The sequence below is a fragment of the Panthera leo genome, chromosome C2, assembly GCF_018350215.1.
Source record: "Panthera leo isolate Ple1 chromosome C2, P.leo_Ple1_pat1.1, whole genome shotgun sequence".
Taxonomy (NCBI): Eukaryota; Metazoa; Chordata; class Mammalia; order Carnivora; family Felidae; genus Panthera; species Panthera leo.
The window spans coordinates 71,599,352-71,616,642 of NC_056687.1; the positions used below are offsets into that span (position 1 = coordinate 71,599,352).

A 17,291-nucleotide genomic window follows, 5' to 3' on the forward strand; every position below is an offset into this window, starting at 1 on the left:
TTACAGGGAGAAGAAAATGGACTTACAGATTTTCCCATAAATGTTGCAGTGGGAGTAGAAAGGGTGGCAGATTTTGTGAAGGAAGAATAGGTAGGACATGGTAAAAAGAAAAAATACTGTCACTTGAGAAAAACAGGCATTTTAGAGTTGTAGAACTGAAGAAAATTAGATTGTACTACTAGTGGCAGGAATGGAGAAGTTTTTAAAAAAGGAGTTGAGATCAAAGAAAATGAGAAGTGAGAGAAGTCTTTGAGCATGGTGATTCAAATGATCATTAGAGACCTTTTAGAATATTAATGAAAGTGAGGACACCAGTGCCTTTAAGAAAATTAGAAGAAGGGGCACGTGGGTGGCTCAGTTGGTCGTCAGACTTCCGCTCAGGTCATGATCTCACAGCTTGTGAGTTGGAGCCCCACATCGGGCTCTGTGTTGACAGCTCAGAGCCTGGAGCCTGTTCCAAGTTCTGTGTCTCCCTCTCTCTCTGCCCCTCCCCTGCTCGTACTCTGTCTCTCTCTCTCAAAAATAAATAACAAATATTTTTAAAATTTTTAATAAAATTAACATTAAAAAATGAAAAAAAAGAAAATTAGAAGAAAAGGAAATAGATTAGTAATAATTTCTCACTAGATATGTGTACCCATAAACGGAAATGAGAAAAACTGCAAGGTATCTAAAGGAGACAGAAAGATAGGTGGCAGGTTTGGGGGGGGGGGTTGTTGTTGTTGTTTTTATTTGTTTGTTTTTAAGTTAAGGAGATCTGGGCATGTCCAAGACAGAGGAAAAGGATTCAAAGAGATGGAAAATACTGGAGAAGGAATAAAATAGATAATAGGAAGAAAGAGTCTAGAGAAATGGCAGGGAATGGTTTCAAAGGACAGGACGGGGGAAGGTATTAGCCCTAGAAATAAGAATGATCACACTTTTCTAAAAGCAGAAGAAAGGGAAGGTGATAAAAGGCTAATGTTAGATGTAAAGGAGGAAAGATGTACAAATTTATAACCGATGCCCTCAATTTTCTCAGTATAGTAAGAAGGACATGAAATTACCATTAAAAACAGAGAGGTATGGGGGCGCCTGGGTGGCTCAGTCGGTTAAGCGGCCGACTTCGGCTCGGGTCATGATCTCGCGGTCCGTGAGTTCGAGCCCCGCGTCGGGCTCTGTGCTGACAGCTCAGAGCCTGGAGCCTGTTTCAGATTCTGTGTCTCCCTCGCTCTGACCCTCCCCCGTTCATGCTCTGTCTCTCTCTGTCTCAAAAATAAATAAACGTTAAAAAAAAACAAAAAAACAGAGAGGTTGGAATGAGACTGAAAGCTTGAGGAAAGCAGAAAATACGTGGACTAGCTGCTGTGGGAAATATACCAGAGCATCAGCAAATACTGGGCACTACATTAAGTCCAGATCAAGCTAGCAACATTAATCTATAGAAGGCCAAGTTAACAGTCCAGGAAGAGAAACAAAGAATTATCAGAAACTGAAAGATCTAGGGTTAGGCCATGATGAATTGCAGGGAGGCAGAAGGGGGCAGTGAAGAGTTAAGGAGGCAAAGGGATCTAGACATTTCTCCAAAGAAGGTACAGTAATTGCCAAAAAAAAAAAAACCACATGGAAAGATGCTCAACAACATTAGTCATCATGGAAATGCAAATCAAAACCACAATGATACTACTTCACACCCACCAGGATGGCTATGAGCAAAAAAGACAGGCGGTAACAGTGATGGCAAGAATGTGGAGAAACGAACCTACATACACTGCTGCTGTGAATGTAAATTGGTGCTCAACTTTGGAAAACCGTTCTTTAAAATGTTAAACATATAATACCATATGATCCAGAAATTATACCCATGGGTATGTAACCAAGAGAATGAAAACACAGATTTTTAAAATTTATTATTATTTTTTAAGTAGGCTTTACACCCAACGTGGGACTTGAACTCACAACCTCAAGATCGAGCATCTCATGCGCTACTGACTAAGCCAGCCAGGTGCCCCTGGAGACACATTTTTTTTTTTTAAAAACCTGTACACAAATAATATTAATAACAGCATTATTCACAATAGCCAAAAAGTGTAAACAATCCAAATGTCCATCAATTCATGAATGGATAAACAAAACAGTATGTCCACATGCAATATTATTCACCTATAAAAAGGAATGCAGTATTAATACATGTTACCACCTGGCTGGACCTTGAAAATAGTATGTTAAATATAAGAAGCCAGCTACAAAAGGCTATTGGGAGGATTCCATTTATATGAAACGTCCAAAATATACAAACACCTGGAGATAGAAAGTAGGGTTGCTAGGGGTAGGTTGGGGGGATGGGGAGTGATTGTAATAGATATGGGGTTTCTTTTTGTGGTGATGAAAACGTTCTGGAATTAGATAGTGGTGATGGTTGCATAACACTGTGAATATACTAAAAACCCCCGAATTGTACACTTTAAAATGGTTTAAATGCTGGGGTGCCTGGGTGGTTCAGTTGGTTAAGCATCCAACTTTGGCTCAGGTCATGATCTCGCGGTTCATGAGTTTGAGCCCCGCGTGGGGCCCTGTGCTGACAGCTCAGAGCCTGGAGCCCGGATTCTGTGTCTCCCTCTCTCTCTCTGTCCCTACCCTGCTCGTGCTCTGTCTCTGTCTCAAAAATAAATAAACATTAAAAAAAATTTAAATGCTTTAAATGATAAATTTTATGTTATATGAATTTTATCTTAATTTAAAAAGATACATTAAAGTATCCTATCTTTTACAACTATTTCTTCAATCTTTTCTGATTACTGTGTACATTCCAAGGCAAAAGGCAAATACAGCTATCCCTCCTGGCTAGGGTTTCAATTCCTCCTAAGTATAGAAAGTGAAACCAAAGGTTCTTTGACTACAAGAGATCAGCAAAATCTTTATCTCTCTAGATGTCTCCAGCTAGAATGAATAGTATTTTTAAAAACATCTTTCTAAAAAAAAAGCATCTAGAAGATGCTTTATAAAAGTAGGACTAAGTATTTCTACCTATATTCTCCTAAAACATACCTCCTTCATTTTAACCTCAAGGGAATGCTACAGAATAGTATTATTTTCAAGTCGTTTGACTATCTGGTTGTGAAGCATAAATGAAAAAGCATGGATTTAGAACTTAAAAAAACTTAGATCTAAATCCCAGCTCTATCACTTAATAGCTGTGATATCACAGCTTTCATCTTCCATAAAATAGAAGATAATACTGGCCCCACAAGGTTACTTGAGAGTTAAATAAAAAAGCATACACAAAGTCACTAGCACAACTTTTTACATATAGTGGCACTCAACAAATTAGGTCATCATCAACAACATGAGTTCATTTTCTTTTTTTTAATTTTTTTTTTAACGTTTATTTATTTTTGAGACAGAGAGAGACAGAGCATGAACAGGGGAGGGTCAGAGAGAGGGAGACACAGAATCTGAAACAGGCTCCAGGCTCTGAGCTGTCGGCACAGAGCCCGACGCGGGGCTCGAACTCACGGACCGCGAGATCATGACCTGAGCCGAAGTCAGCCGCTTAATCGACTGAGCCACCCAGGCGCCCCCATGAGTTCATTTTCAATTCCATTTTATGGAACACAGGATTTCATTACATCAACAAAATTAACTAAATTGTATTAATCTAAGAGGTTAGCTTCTAGATGCTATATGAAGTTTCTAATTCTATACAAATTATAACTAATACTATTATAACTAAAAATTCTGACTATTAATGATCATCTCCCAAATTATGAATGGTCTTCTAAATGCAATATTGCTTTCATGAAAACTTTTCCTGATTATGTTCACATATATTAACGCACTATTCCTCAAAATTCCAGTCAAAGAGATGACATTCTGGTGTCCTTAAAATAGGGAAATGGAGGGGAACCTGGGTGGCTCTGCTGGTTGGGCGTCCAACTCCTGATTTTGGCTCAGGTCACGATCTCACAATTCGTGGGTTCGAGCCCTGCATCGGGCTCTGCACTGACAATGTGGAGCCTGCTTGGGATTCTCTCTCTCCCTCTCTCTGTCCCTCCCACACTCATGCTTGCCCTCTCTCTCTTTCTCTCTCTCTCAAAACAAACAAATAAACTTAAAAATTAAAAAAAAAATAGGGAAATGGAGATAACTCAGATTAAGACCATAATTTGATACTGGCTTCCCAGGATTCTACTTCTAAGGACTCTTAAATATTTTTCAGCAAAAGCTTTCAGAATGACACAGAGAAACATTTCCCTTTTACTCAAACATGCGGCACAAATGATAACAAGTGTTCCTGAGATCCAAATTATTTCCATAATACTAGACGAAAGGCTATGGAGTCAAGAGGAATACCATATGGTGTGATAAAGAAGGGATAAAGAACAGAGCTGAGAGATTCCACTCCCTGGGGATAGGAAAGGAAGGAAGGAAGGAAGGAAGGAGGAAGGAAAGAAGGAAAGGAAAAGGAGGAAAAGAAGAAAGGAAGGGAGAAGGAGATAAGGGGAGAGGGAGAGGGAGAGAGGGAGGGAGAGAAGAAGGAAAGGAGGAAGTGAAAAAGAAAAGTAACAATTTTCTCAGACTCTTATTGCCATTTCAATGAATGGAAACAATGAGCTCATCTATCTAACTACTATTTGGATGTTTCCTAAACCTTTTAAATTGAACTTGTATTAAATTAAACTTATCATCTTTCTGCTAAACCAGATCTTCTTTCTGTATTTATTTAAGAAGCATCCCATATACACAATCTACCTAAGACTCAAATCTAGAAGTCATCTTTAACACCCTCATCCTTTACATCCTGATTTCCAAGAATTATCTATTTTACCTCTTAAAAACTTAAAATTTTAGTTTAAGTCCTCATTATCTTCAACCTGGATCATTACAACAATCTCGAAACTAGTTCTCTGGTTTCTATCACTGTTTCAGCTCATCTTTTCCAAAGCAATCAGGATGATCTAAATTACAAATCTGATCACATTGCCCACAGGGTAAAGTTCAACTCTTTAGCACAGCACACAAGATCCTTCATTAATCAGGTTGTCGCTTGCCTTATCTATTGCAGATTATTTTCTGAACTTTAAACTCTAATATTACTCATGGTTTGCTAAACATACTATTATATCACACTTGAACTTGTATTCTATCTCTTGTCCATTTCTTGAATTCCTATTTATTCTTCAAAGTTCAGCTCAGAAATAATCTCCTCAGTGAAGCTTTTCCAAAACCACTGTCCCCACCTCTAGGTCAAAGTTAATCTGTTGTTCATCTAGGCAGCCATTGTATTTCTAAGTTCCTTCTATTTGGCCCTTTTCATTCTATATCTTAATAACGTATCTATTTCCCCTATTTGTCTGTGAGCTTCTTAAGAGCAAGGTCATCTTTTCATCTTTGCATCTCCAGTGTATAGTAACTGGCACACGGGTGTTCTCAATATATGAGGTTGTGATATCTATCTCCATTAGCAGAACTGTTGCCAATTTGTGACTTAACCATACATGTGCTAAATACAGATATAGGCTAAATGTCTTATTCTTCATAAATATTTTTGTGATTCTTTTTGATTGTATCTTTAGAAACATCTGTATCAGTAAATTCTTTTTTTTTTTTTTTATTTAAATTCAAGTTAGTTAACATACAGTGTAGTATTGGTATCAGGAGTAGAACCCAGTGATTCATCACTTACATATAACATCCAGTGTGCATCCTAACAAGTGCCCTCCTTAATGCCCATCACTCATTTAACTGCCCCCCCAACCCACCTCCCTTCCAGCAACCCTCAGTTTGTTCTCTGTATTTAAGAGTCAGTAAATTCTTTATACTTACAAACAAACTAGCCATAAAGTTATCGCTTCATTTTTCCCCAATTCTTTTCTCTCTTCTTTCTAATTCATCCTGACCCACCAATGTAGCTACCTAATACTAAATGATCCTTCCAATTTCTCTCCACCCTTGCAAGGAAAAAAATTCTTCTGAGCTCTGAGCTATAGAGTTCCCCATTAGGCTCACATCTCTCAAAGGGAAGGTCCTATTTACTTTTATACTCTTAGCACCTAGTGGCTATGCTGGACATTGTGTGTGATAAAATCTTGTTTGCTCAACCCAAATGTCAACTAATGTGTGGACACATAAAATGTGGTATCCACATTTTAGATACATAAAATATTCTAAAATTAGTTGTGGTGATGGTTGCACAATTCTAAATATACCCAAAATCATTGAATTGTGCAGTTTAAACGGGTGGGTTATATGATCTCAATAGAGATTCCTGTTATAAAAACAGGAAAAAAATATTGTTTGCTTTCACTACAAAGTTGAAAAGGGATCAGAGAAAGTACAAGTGTACAATGACAGACAAGTTTATTTAGCGGACACTCCTCACTAGGGCTGGTACAGCCTGTTGAGTGAATGAATCTTTGACCATTAGCCCATGCTAAAGAGCCAGTGTGTTAACTAGAGAGGAATGTGGAGTAAGTAGCAAGTCACTCAATTGATCTGTGACATGAATATACGAAGCAAAGCAATTTAAAGCACTGAAATTCCTCAATTCTAAGGACTGAGAAATTTAAGTCTTCTCAGAGCCCATTCCACCATTCCACTTGCCTTCTTTGCTCTATTCTTAGCTCTTGTGACTGGCGAAGAGTATCAACTACATGGTTATACCTTGTCCCTCCTCCAAGACTGATTGCTGAATTGGTGCTTACCATCATCCTCTTAACCTGAATTCTCTAAGAAACATTCAGAAATTAACAATGTTCTCCTGTTTTGTTGACTGCTGAGTCATTTTCTGAGTATACCTGGTATGGTGTACAGAATAATGGCTTCCTAAAGCCGTGTCTACATGTTATTCTCTGGAACCTGTGACTATGTTACCTTACATGGCAAAAAGAGCTTTGCAGATATGATTAAATTAAAGGATTTTGAGAAAGGGTGATTATCCTGGATTATCCAAATATGTTCAATGTAATTACAAGGGCCTTTTAAAAAATTTTTTTATGTTTATTTAATTTGGAGAGAGAGACAGAAAGAGGGGCAAAGAGAGAGGAAAACAGAAAATCTGAGACATTCTCTACACTGACAGACGAGAACCCAATGTGGGGCTCAAACTCACAAACCACGAGATCATGACCTGAGCCACAGTCAGACACTCAACCGACTGAGCCACCCAGGTACCCTATCATAAGTGTCTTTATAAGTGAAAAAGCAGGTAGGAGAGTCAGAATCAAAAGACATGTGATGAGGGGCACCGGTTGGCTCAGTTAAGTGTCTGACTCTTGATTTCAGATCAGGTCATGATCTCATGGTTCGTGAGATCAAGCCCCATCAAGGCCTTGTTGGGCTCAGCACTGATAGCACAGAGCCTGTTTGGCATTCTCTTTTTCCCTCTCTCTCTCTGCCCCTCCCTGGCTTGTGCTTGGGCTCGCTAGGTCTCTCTCTCTCTCTCAAAATAAATAAATAAAACTTAAAAAAAAAGAAGAAGAAGAAGAAATGTGATGACAGAAGCAGCAGAGTGATGTGACTGCTGGCTGGCACCATGAGCAAAGCAATGGGGGCAGCCCCTCAAAGCTGGAAAAGACAAGAAAACAGATTCTCCCCTACAACCTCCAGTCCTATCAACACTTTGATATTAGTCCTCCAAAATCCATTTAAGACTTCTAACCTCCGGAACTGTAAGACAATATATCTGTATTGTTTTAGGCCGCTAAATATGTGGCAATTCGTTAAGCAGCAATAGGAAAGGAATATACTTGCCCCTACCAATATCATCAATATCAGGCCTAAAGCATAAGCCTCCTATTGGTGGAGTCCAGCTGGTTTTACTGATCAAGATAGAGTACTGGTTTAGAACAAATGTTATTTGTGTCAGAGTAAAAATGCTTTTCCCTTTGCACTACATGAAGTTCCAGAACTAACCAGTGGAAATTGCAGTTTGATCAATGGCTAACAGTCAATATAGGTAAAGAAAACACAGAAATATATAATCCTTTCACTGGAATTTTAAAACATGGATTTCATAATAATATTACATACCAATAATAACTTCAATTGTACATGTGTTCATTGACATGTTTTTTAGGGGAAGCTTTAAGAAGGGTACCAAACTGAGACAGGATGAGCAGTTTGGAATGGGGTGTTTCATTGACAGCTTGGCAGTGGTTAGGAAATACAAGATAATGTCCCAGGGATAAAGGAATATAAGGTAGGCAGTAACAGAAAAAGGCTCTCATCTAAGATATAGCCAGTAATAGAGTGAAGGCATGATATGGCAGAAAAAAAGTAAGACACAGAAAACTAAACACTAAGAGATGATACTAAGATCAGATGACTGCCTAGAGCTCAAATTTCTCTATTTCATTCACTTTAATTTAATCTTTAGCTTAATAAACTAACTTAACAACTTCCAAATTTTCCTAACATTCTTTTTCCAGTTCCAATGTAAAGCTTTTGCAAGTTAGCTGTGAACTTCAATTTGATAAGAAAGTAGAACATTTCCAACAACTGTGAAAATACTATTCACACTTACTATTCATTCTTTCCATCATTTAAGAAGATTTGTCATACTGATATCACTAATTTTATATCAGTGTTTACCATCCCCCTGCCAGGTTAAGTGTTCAAAAAAGATATCTCTTCCTTACAATTGCACAGCGTGGCATTTTTGAAGAAATTCCATCTTCTTCTGTTGCCCCATTGGGTCCAGGTACCTCTTTCCTCCTCTTTCGTGTGTTGACTTTGGCTGAACTCTGAGCATCCATCTTCTTTTAACTGGTCATAGAAAGTGAAAAAGAATTTTTTTCTCATTGAAGTGGAGAAAAAGTCTGTCACAAGTATTTCAGAGATGTTAACACAGATACACTGAGCAAAAGATCAATTCCATAGCACAGATCTCACAAGATGAGCCAATTGCATCTGGCAAAAAACAACAAAGCTTCACAAAACACATGCTCTAGTAGAAACACTGAAATGCCTCTCTGAAACAATGGCCACAATTAATCACCTGACCTTGGAAATTATTACCCTGACCAATGCAGCCTGTATACCAACTGCTAATTTCATATCCTGTCTAAATGTAAAAGATTGAAATAACTTTTTTGAGAAAGTCAGTTACATAGAATTTACCACCTTCCCCTAATAACATCCCTGATACACCTGGAGATATGACAGACACAAGGAAAAGTGAAAGGTATGTCTTTGGTGCAGATGGAAAAAAAAAGAGCCTTTTTTAAAAAGAGACAGCCATCACCAATTCCTGGTTTAACAAAACATGTATTTCTTAACTCCTAATGCTCTGTAGATTTCAGAGACCACTCCATCAGGGTTATCTATGAAAATTGTAAAGTAAGTATATTGTATCTTTTAAATGTCCTTCCTTTTCCTGGTCTAATACCCATTTCCCCTTCCTCTTTCAGAGTTAGCACCTTAAGCTATTCAAAGCGCCAACTATTAAAACCTCACCCTGGCTTCTCCCTCCCCCAGTGAAAACTTATAAATTACTCTCTCACTTAGCAGAAAGCTTCTAGCAACTAGCTACCACAGAACAGCTCTGAATATTTGATGTTTATGTTTAGATGTTGGCTTGTGCTACCTCTCCAACACCCTGCAAGGATATCTGCATTTTTCTTGGGTAACATAATTTGCACAAATTAATTGATAATGATAATGATAATTGATAATGATAATTTCTGGCATCAGCCAGAAATTGGGGATAGAGGAACTTTAATGGTTAACTGTCATTTCTGCCCAAGATATGTACAGTGAAAGGTGGAAAAAATATCCTCAGAGCAGAGATAAAAAACAAAACAAAAAAAATGCCAGGGGCACTGGGTGGCTCAGTTAGTTGAGCATCCAACTTGGGCTCAGGTCATGATCTCACAGTTCATGAGTTCGAGCCCCGTATTAGGCTCGCTGCTGTCAGCCTGTCAGTGCAGAGCCCGCTTTGGATCCTCTGTCCTCCTCTACCCCTCTCCCACTTGCACTCTCCCCAAAATAAAATACTATTTTAAAAAAATGCCAGACAGAATGAGGACATTCTACTCCACCTTTCTGTCTCTAATTAGCCCTCCTGAATAAGATGTTCATCTAAACAACTGCAGTTGAGCCTTATTTTCTTTCCTCCAGCTAAATTCCAAGTGGCAATATGACAAGATCTAAGAGAAATCTGACCTAATTCTTAAAGAGTGAAGGTGACACCCATGAGTCATGGCTAAGTATTAGGCTGACATGAAAAATGTCAGAGTCCAAAGTGAAAGATGAACACCACCCAGAAACTTCCTTTCATCACGAATGCAAATTAAAATGGAATAAAGGTGCTATACATTTAACAAGTTTTCCGGTGATGATCAGAGCTTTTCTTCATTATTGTTATCATATGTTTGAAACTATCCAGAGATTGTATTACTACTCCTATCTCACTGGTCTGAGGCCTACTAAAAACACCTAATCAGTGCAATTAGTGACCATTTCTAATTTACACACAACAGGACTTTTGCTTAAGTATCTGTTAACTTCTTCTCAGGGTAAGTAGACAAAATCCATCATGAAAAATGTAATGAGCAATCTGGTGTCAGGCAGCTGAAGGTCAGGCAGTCACTAATAGTGGGAACTTACTGTGTACAAGATACATACTTTTTGAAGTAAACTATTTTCTCAAGAAGACTTTAATTCAGCTGAAGAAACCACATGTTCATGATATAAAAGTGCTCTTTAGGATTCTAAAACCACTGGGGGAAATTTGCTAAAGAACAGGATATTTAGACAGTTTCAATGTATCTCCATGTATTTTGAAGCAATTCTCATAAATCACTTATTAATTACAAAGGGAAAAGAGTTAACTTTATAACGAAAAAATTTCTTAGCCAAGTGATCCAAGTTAACTAACATCACCAATAATGTCTCCATCACCTGCCCCAAATGCGTAGCCTGTATGGATTTATAAGGAACGAGCAAACAAACCTCAATTAAAAGACATTGTAGGGGTGCCTGGGTGGCCCAATTGGGTTAAGTGCCAGACTTTGGCTCAGACCAGATCTCACAGTTTGAGCCCGCATCAGGCTCCCGGCAGTCAGCACACAGCCTGCTTCAGATCCTCTGTCCCCTTTCTCTCTGCCCCTCCCCAGCACGTGCTTTCACACACATTCTCTCTCTCTCTCAAAAAAAAAAAAAAAAAAAAAAAAAAAGATTCTACAGGGTGCCTGGGTGGCTTAGTTGGTTGAACATAGACTCTTGATTTTGGCTCAGGCCATGAGCCCCCCATTGGGCTCCACGCTGAGCATGGATATAGATAGATAGATAGATAGATAGATAAATAAATAAATAAATAAATAAAGCCTGTTACTCTTCAAAAAATGTAAACCATGAAAAACAATGAAGGGTGCCTGGGTGGCTCAGTCGGTTAAGCATACAACTCTTGATTTTCGCTCAGGTCATGATCTCACGGTTCATGACTTCAAGTGCTACGTTGGTCCACACTGATGATGTGGAGCCTGCTTGTGATTCTTTCTCTCTCTGCCCCTCCCCAGTTCAAGCACACTCTCTCTCTTTCAAAATAAATAATAAATTCACACACACACACACACACACACACACACACACACTGAAAGGCTGAGGGATTGTTCCAAAGAAATGACAACGAAATTTCATTTCTAGGCTGCAGGAGAAATTGTTATAAAGGATAGTCATTAGGACAATCAGTAAAATCTGAATATGGACTGTGTACCAAATCATAATACACATCAACGTTAAAATAAACTTCCTGGGGCGCCTGGGTAGCTCAGTCGGCTAAGTGTCCAACTTCAGCTCAGGTCATGATCTCAGAGTTCGTGAGTTTAGGCCCCACATTGGGCTCTCTGCTGTCAGCACAGAACTCACTTCATCTCCTGTCTCTCTCTCTGTCCCTCTCCGGCTCACACACTCTCTCTCTCTCTGTCTCAAAAATAAATAAACATTGAAAAAAATAAACTTCCTGATAACTACACTATGTTATGTAAAAGACTATCCTTGTTTTAAGGAGATAAATGCTGAAGTACCTTGAGGTAAAAGGGTCATGATCTCTGCAACTTACCCTCAGCAGCAGCAATAGCGGTATAGAAAGGAGGTGAAAGAAGGGAGGGAGGGAGGAGGGAACAAAGGAAGGGGATGGAGGAGAAGAAAGGGAAGGAGTGGGGGAGGAGAAAGAAGAAAATTGTGTACACTATGTTATATATAAAAAAAGGTAAAGCAAATATGGCAAAATGTTATCAATGTATGCAACTAGATGGGGTATAAAGGAGTTAATTTTAATATTCTTGCAACTTTTCTATAGGCTTTACACTTTTCAAATAAAAAGTTTAATTTTTAAAATGTTCTGTAGCAATTTTCCACATAGATAGGCTCTCATATAAGATTGTCTTTCAGATTCTCTAGAAACATATTCCTTCTCCTTCCTAATTCTTTGATTTAGTATACATGATACAAATATTCCAAGAAGTATATGTTCTCGTAATCTAAACATCTTGCAAGGAAGTAAGATCATAACAGCAACAATCATAATAATGACTATCTTTTTTTGAATATTTACTATGTGCCAAGCACTGTGCTAGGCACTTAATACACATTATTCTCATTTAACCCATACAACCTGAGATGCAGGTATTATTAGCCCCAACTTACAAATGAGAAAACTAAAGATCAGGGAAGTTAAGCAACATAACCAACAGATCACACAGCTGGCCAATGGGAGAGCCAGGATTTAAATCCAGGCTTGCCTAATTCCCAAGTCTTCACCACTATATTGGGCTATCTCCTAGAATCCAAGGTTTTTACTTACTTCCTTACTTCCTTACTTACTCATTTATTTATTATGTTTGTTTTTGGGAGAGAGAGAGTGAGCAGGGGAGGGGCAGAGAGAGAGGAAGACAGAGAATCCAAAGCAGGCTCCGCACTGAGAGCAGACATCGGATGCCGGACTCAAACTCATGTCAGATCATGATCTGAGCTGAAGTCCAATGCTTAACCAACTGAGCCACCCAGGTGCCCCAGAAATCCAAGACTTTTAAAAAGAAGCTGTCTCATCATCAATACTGTTGCTTCCTTCTATCAGGAACATTCTCCTTACGGCATGGGTCCCTTAAGTTCTTACTGATGTAAATCAGTCTTAACTGCACAGAATAAAAGGTCACAGTTACTTAAAAGGTAAACAAGGCCCCAGGACCAATCAAACATAACTGACATGGCTATTGGCCTGATTCAGAGGCAGTCCAATTTGTCAGCTGTACAGATATATAGATCTTCCCTATTAGATAGTTTTGCTATGATTTTTCTAAGCTTTCAACTTAAGCAATAAAGAATTCTTGGGGCACCTGAGTGGCTCAGTTGGTTAAGCTCCCTCCCCACTTTTGATTTCGGCTGGGGTCAATGTTCCAGAGTCATGAGATCGAGCTCCACGTCCAACACCAAGCTGAGCATAGAGCCTGCTTAAGATTCTCATTCCCTCTCTCTCTCTCCCCCACACTCACTTGAGTTCAGTCTCTCAAAAATAAAAAAAAAAAAATTCTTTAATCTCTGTTCTTCCCTCTTCTGACATTACAAATAGGTGGCACTTTCCATTCGTGATATAAAAGAATTTTAAGGGCGCCATAATAAATCAAGGGAATAAATGTCATGTCATATTTTCAACAATTATTTTCCATAACTTACAGTTAAAATTCTTTAGTGTTTAACAGAAAAATACTTAACAGGTCCAAAAACATGTTTATAGGAATTTCTCAGAAGTCTGCTCTGTGTGTGGGGGTGGGGTGGGGAGTAAGAGGAAGGGGGGGGGGTGGGTAATGTGTGCTACAATATTTTTACAGCTTTATTGAAGTATAATTGACACACAACAAACTGTATTTAAAGTATATAATTTAATGAGTTTTAACATATCTATACATCTGTGAATCATCAAAATTAAGATAAGCAACATAACTATCACTCTCAGGTTTCTTCATGCCACTCACTTTATAATCTATCCCTCCCTCCCCGACTTCAACTTTGCTTTGCTTTTTTGTTTGTTTTACATTGTGGCAAAATACACATAACATAAAATTTGCTTTGCTTTTGAACTGCTTACTTCTTAAAATACTGAATCATCCTGTCATATGATTCAACTTAACTAGACAAATCATGGTGGATATTATTATACTAGAAAGAAGCAAAGGCTCTCCTTCCAAGAGTTAAAATATTGTCAGTGTGGCTTTAAAGACATTCTAAAGCCAAATTAGTATCTGGGGTGGTTGGACCTTGTGACACTGGATCTATTTCACTAGATTAAAAAACCACAGGGGTGCCTAGGTGGCTCAGTCAGTTAAGCATTGACTCTTGATTTTGGCTCAGGTTATAACCTCATGGTTCGTGGATTCAAGCCCCATATGGGGCTCTGCACTGACAGCATGGAGCCTGCTTGGGATTCTCTCTCTCTCTCTCTCTCTCTCTCTCTCTCTCTCTCTCTCTGTCCCTCCTCTCCTCTCTCTCTCTCTCAAAATAAATAAATAAACTTTTTTTAAAAAATCATACAAAAAATATAAAATATCATAATGAGGACTCAAGGCAAGAGAAAGGATTTGTATGATTAGCTAATTAAAAAGCCAAAGTAAACTTCACAAACATAAAAAGAATCAAGGCAACCATTGTTATTAATATGTTACAAAGCCCTTTGGTAAATAATAGTAATACTAATATATTTTACCTGTATTTCATTTGAATACATACAACAAAATCTCTCCATCTGCCTTATATAAACACCTTTAATCAAATGTGTAAGGCAGTGTTTCTCAATATTATTTATCCGTGCTCCATTTTAAGAAATACAGAAATCTTAACCTCGCTTCGTCAGCATAGTGTAGTGATTAAAAGAGTTCAGGACCTAAAGTCAGATTACCTAAATATGAATCCTATCTCTACCACTTATTAGCCATGAGAACTTGGAACAAATTCCTTAATCGTCAGAGTTGCATCACCTAAAAAACGAGGTTCAAATGGAGTAATCCATGTAAAGCCTTAATCGGTGCTTGGCACACAGTAGTGCTTGTACATATTTTACATTTTAATGTAAAATATGGTAAAATATTAAATATGCTATATCTCCTGCTATATATCTCCCACTCCTACCCCATTTAAGAACTACTGTTGTAGCAAGAACTCTTCTAGAGTCTGATCTTTTTTTTTCTCTAAGGTTATTTATTTGAGAGAGAGAGAGAGAGTGTGTGTGTGCATGTGAGCAAGGGGCAGAGAGAGGGGGGGACAGAGAGACTCCCAAGCAGGCTCCGTGCTGCCAGCACAGAGCCCAACTTGGGGCTCTATCCCACAAACTGCGAGATCATGACCTGAGCCACAAACAAGAGTCAGACATTTAACTGACTAAGCCACCCAGGCGCTCCTTCTAGAGAGTCTGATCTTAAGCTGTGATGAAGAAAGAAATATTACCACCACTACGCTAACAGTGAGCACTTATATAACACCTGTATACCTAAATACTTAAAAATATTTAAAACTCCCTTAATTTCACAATCCTTCGACATAGTTATATTGTTTTTTAACACTATTTTTACAGATGAGAAAACTGAGGCACAGTTAAGGTCACATAGCTAGTAAGCTGAGAAGCTAGGAATCAGATTCAGTCAGACTGGCTGCAGACTACACACCCCTAACTACTATAGTATACAATATGATACAATTCTATACTATATAAGAAGGTACCTGATAACTATCTCTAAATATCTGAATGCTTGTCATGTTGGATAGAGTAAACAGTTGTTCTGTGAGAGTCGACCAAAAAATGCATCATTGGTTGGAAGATGCAGAGTTATAAATTTTAACTAAACATAATAATAACCTTTTTAGGAACAAAAGAGTTATCTGAAATGGGACTGGGTTACCTCAGGAGGCATTTCCTTTTGGCACATCAGGACATTCGAGCTGAGGTTGTGTAGAAACACATTTATTCCTTTTGTTGGTCATTATCCTGTTAAAGTCCATTTTGGTTGATCTTTTTGCTTATTCCAGTCTGTTAAAATAATTTCAAATTTTGACTGCCATCTATAATATTAGCTATTTATCATAATTTTATGTAGTCTGTAAACTTGAAAATGTTTTTATGTCTCCATCGAAGTCACTGATGAAAATATTGATCAGGATTGATATATGTCATCATATGCCAACGTGACATACCACTAGATCCTTTCCCCCTTGTGATGACCCACTCTTTTTTAATGTTTACTTATTTATTTTGAGAGGGAACACAAATGTGCAAAGGGAGGAGGGGCAGAGAGACAGAGGTGGGGAGAGAATCCCAAGCAGGCTCCCAGCCAGTAGCACAGAGCCTGACACACAGCCCAATGTGAGACCTAATTCCATGAACTGCATGATCATGACCTGAGCCAAAATAAGATCCACTCCTAATACTCTAGTTTAATACAATATAAAACATGGCAGAGTTTATCTTTAGAAAACAGAATATAGAATATATTTAAAATTCTTAATGATTAGGGTATTCAATCAGATGTAAATCTGTTTCACTGCATTATCACACAATCCATATTTCTCTATCATAATACCAAAGATTATGATGAAAATAGTGATGATAATAATTATAGCTAACACTTACAGAATACTTTCTATGGCCAAGAACTTTCAACTTCTGCATATATTAAGTAATTTAACCCTCACAACAATCCTATAAGGTAGGTAATACTATTATCTCTATTTTGCAGATGAGGAAATTAAGGCACAGCTACGTTAAATGACGGACATCACACACCTAGGACAGGGCAAAAACAGGATTTGAACCTAAGCATTCTGGCTCTAGGGTCTGTGCACTTAACAACACTATGCTACCTAGTATATAAAATGGTCATATATGAATTTAATCAAAACCACTTATTATATTCTGTCAGACAGGAATTTACTTTCATCTTTCATAAACAGTGGGCTCCCTTCTCACTGGGCATATTGATGGCAGACTACTCAAGAACTCTAGGGACTTGTTTTGGTTTGGGCCAAAACAGAAGAGTAGCGAGGGCGCTAGACTAGGAATCATATCATATAAACTGAGATTTAATTCTAGCTCCTTCTAGTACCTTAACTCGAGGTTAAGGTAAGTCCCTTGATTCTAAGAGTTTCTTCATGTGATTAAGGAAGGCTCTATTAAAATGTACTTAATTTCTAAGTCATGCTAAGGGTTAAATGAGAAATTAGACTATAAACTCCCTGATGTAGTGGAGATCTGTTGTTTGTCTTCCCACTGTTCAACCCTCCTGCTCCAAAAAGAGCCCATTTTCATTTGGAAATTCGCTTTCATT

General features: G+C 38.1%; 1 protein-coding gene across 4 annotated transcripts in view; it reads right to left on the reverse strand.

Moving 5' to 3' along the window:
* Positions 1–17,291, reverse strand: part of PCYT1A (phosphate cytidylyltransferase 1A, choline) — a 47,757-nt gene that overhangs the window by 21,922 nt on the left and 8,544 nt on the right. For 3 of the 4 annotated variants that reach the window (XM_042954679.1, XM_042954682.1, XM_042954680.1), the window contains exon 2: positions 8,619–8,745. In XM_042954679.1, the coding sequence (XP_042810613.1) occupies positions 8,619–8,735 (117 nt within the window). In that variant the 5' untranslated portion in view covers positions 8,736–8,745. Of the gene's footprint in view, positions 1–8,618; positions 8,746–15,869; positions 16,205–17,291 lie in introns of those variants that run through there. The other variant, XM_042954681.1, reaches the window with a different exon arrangement.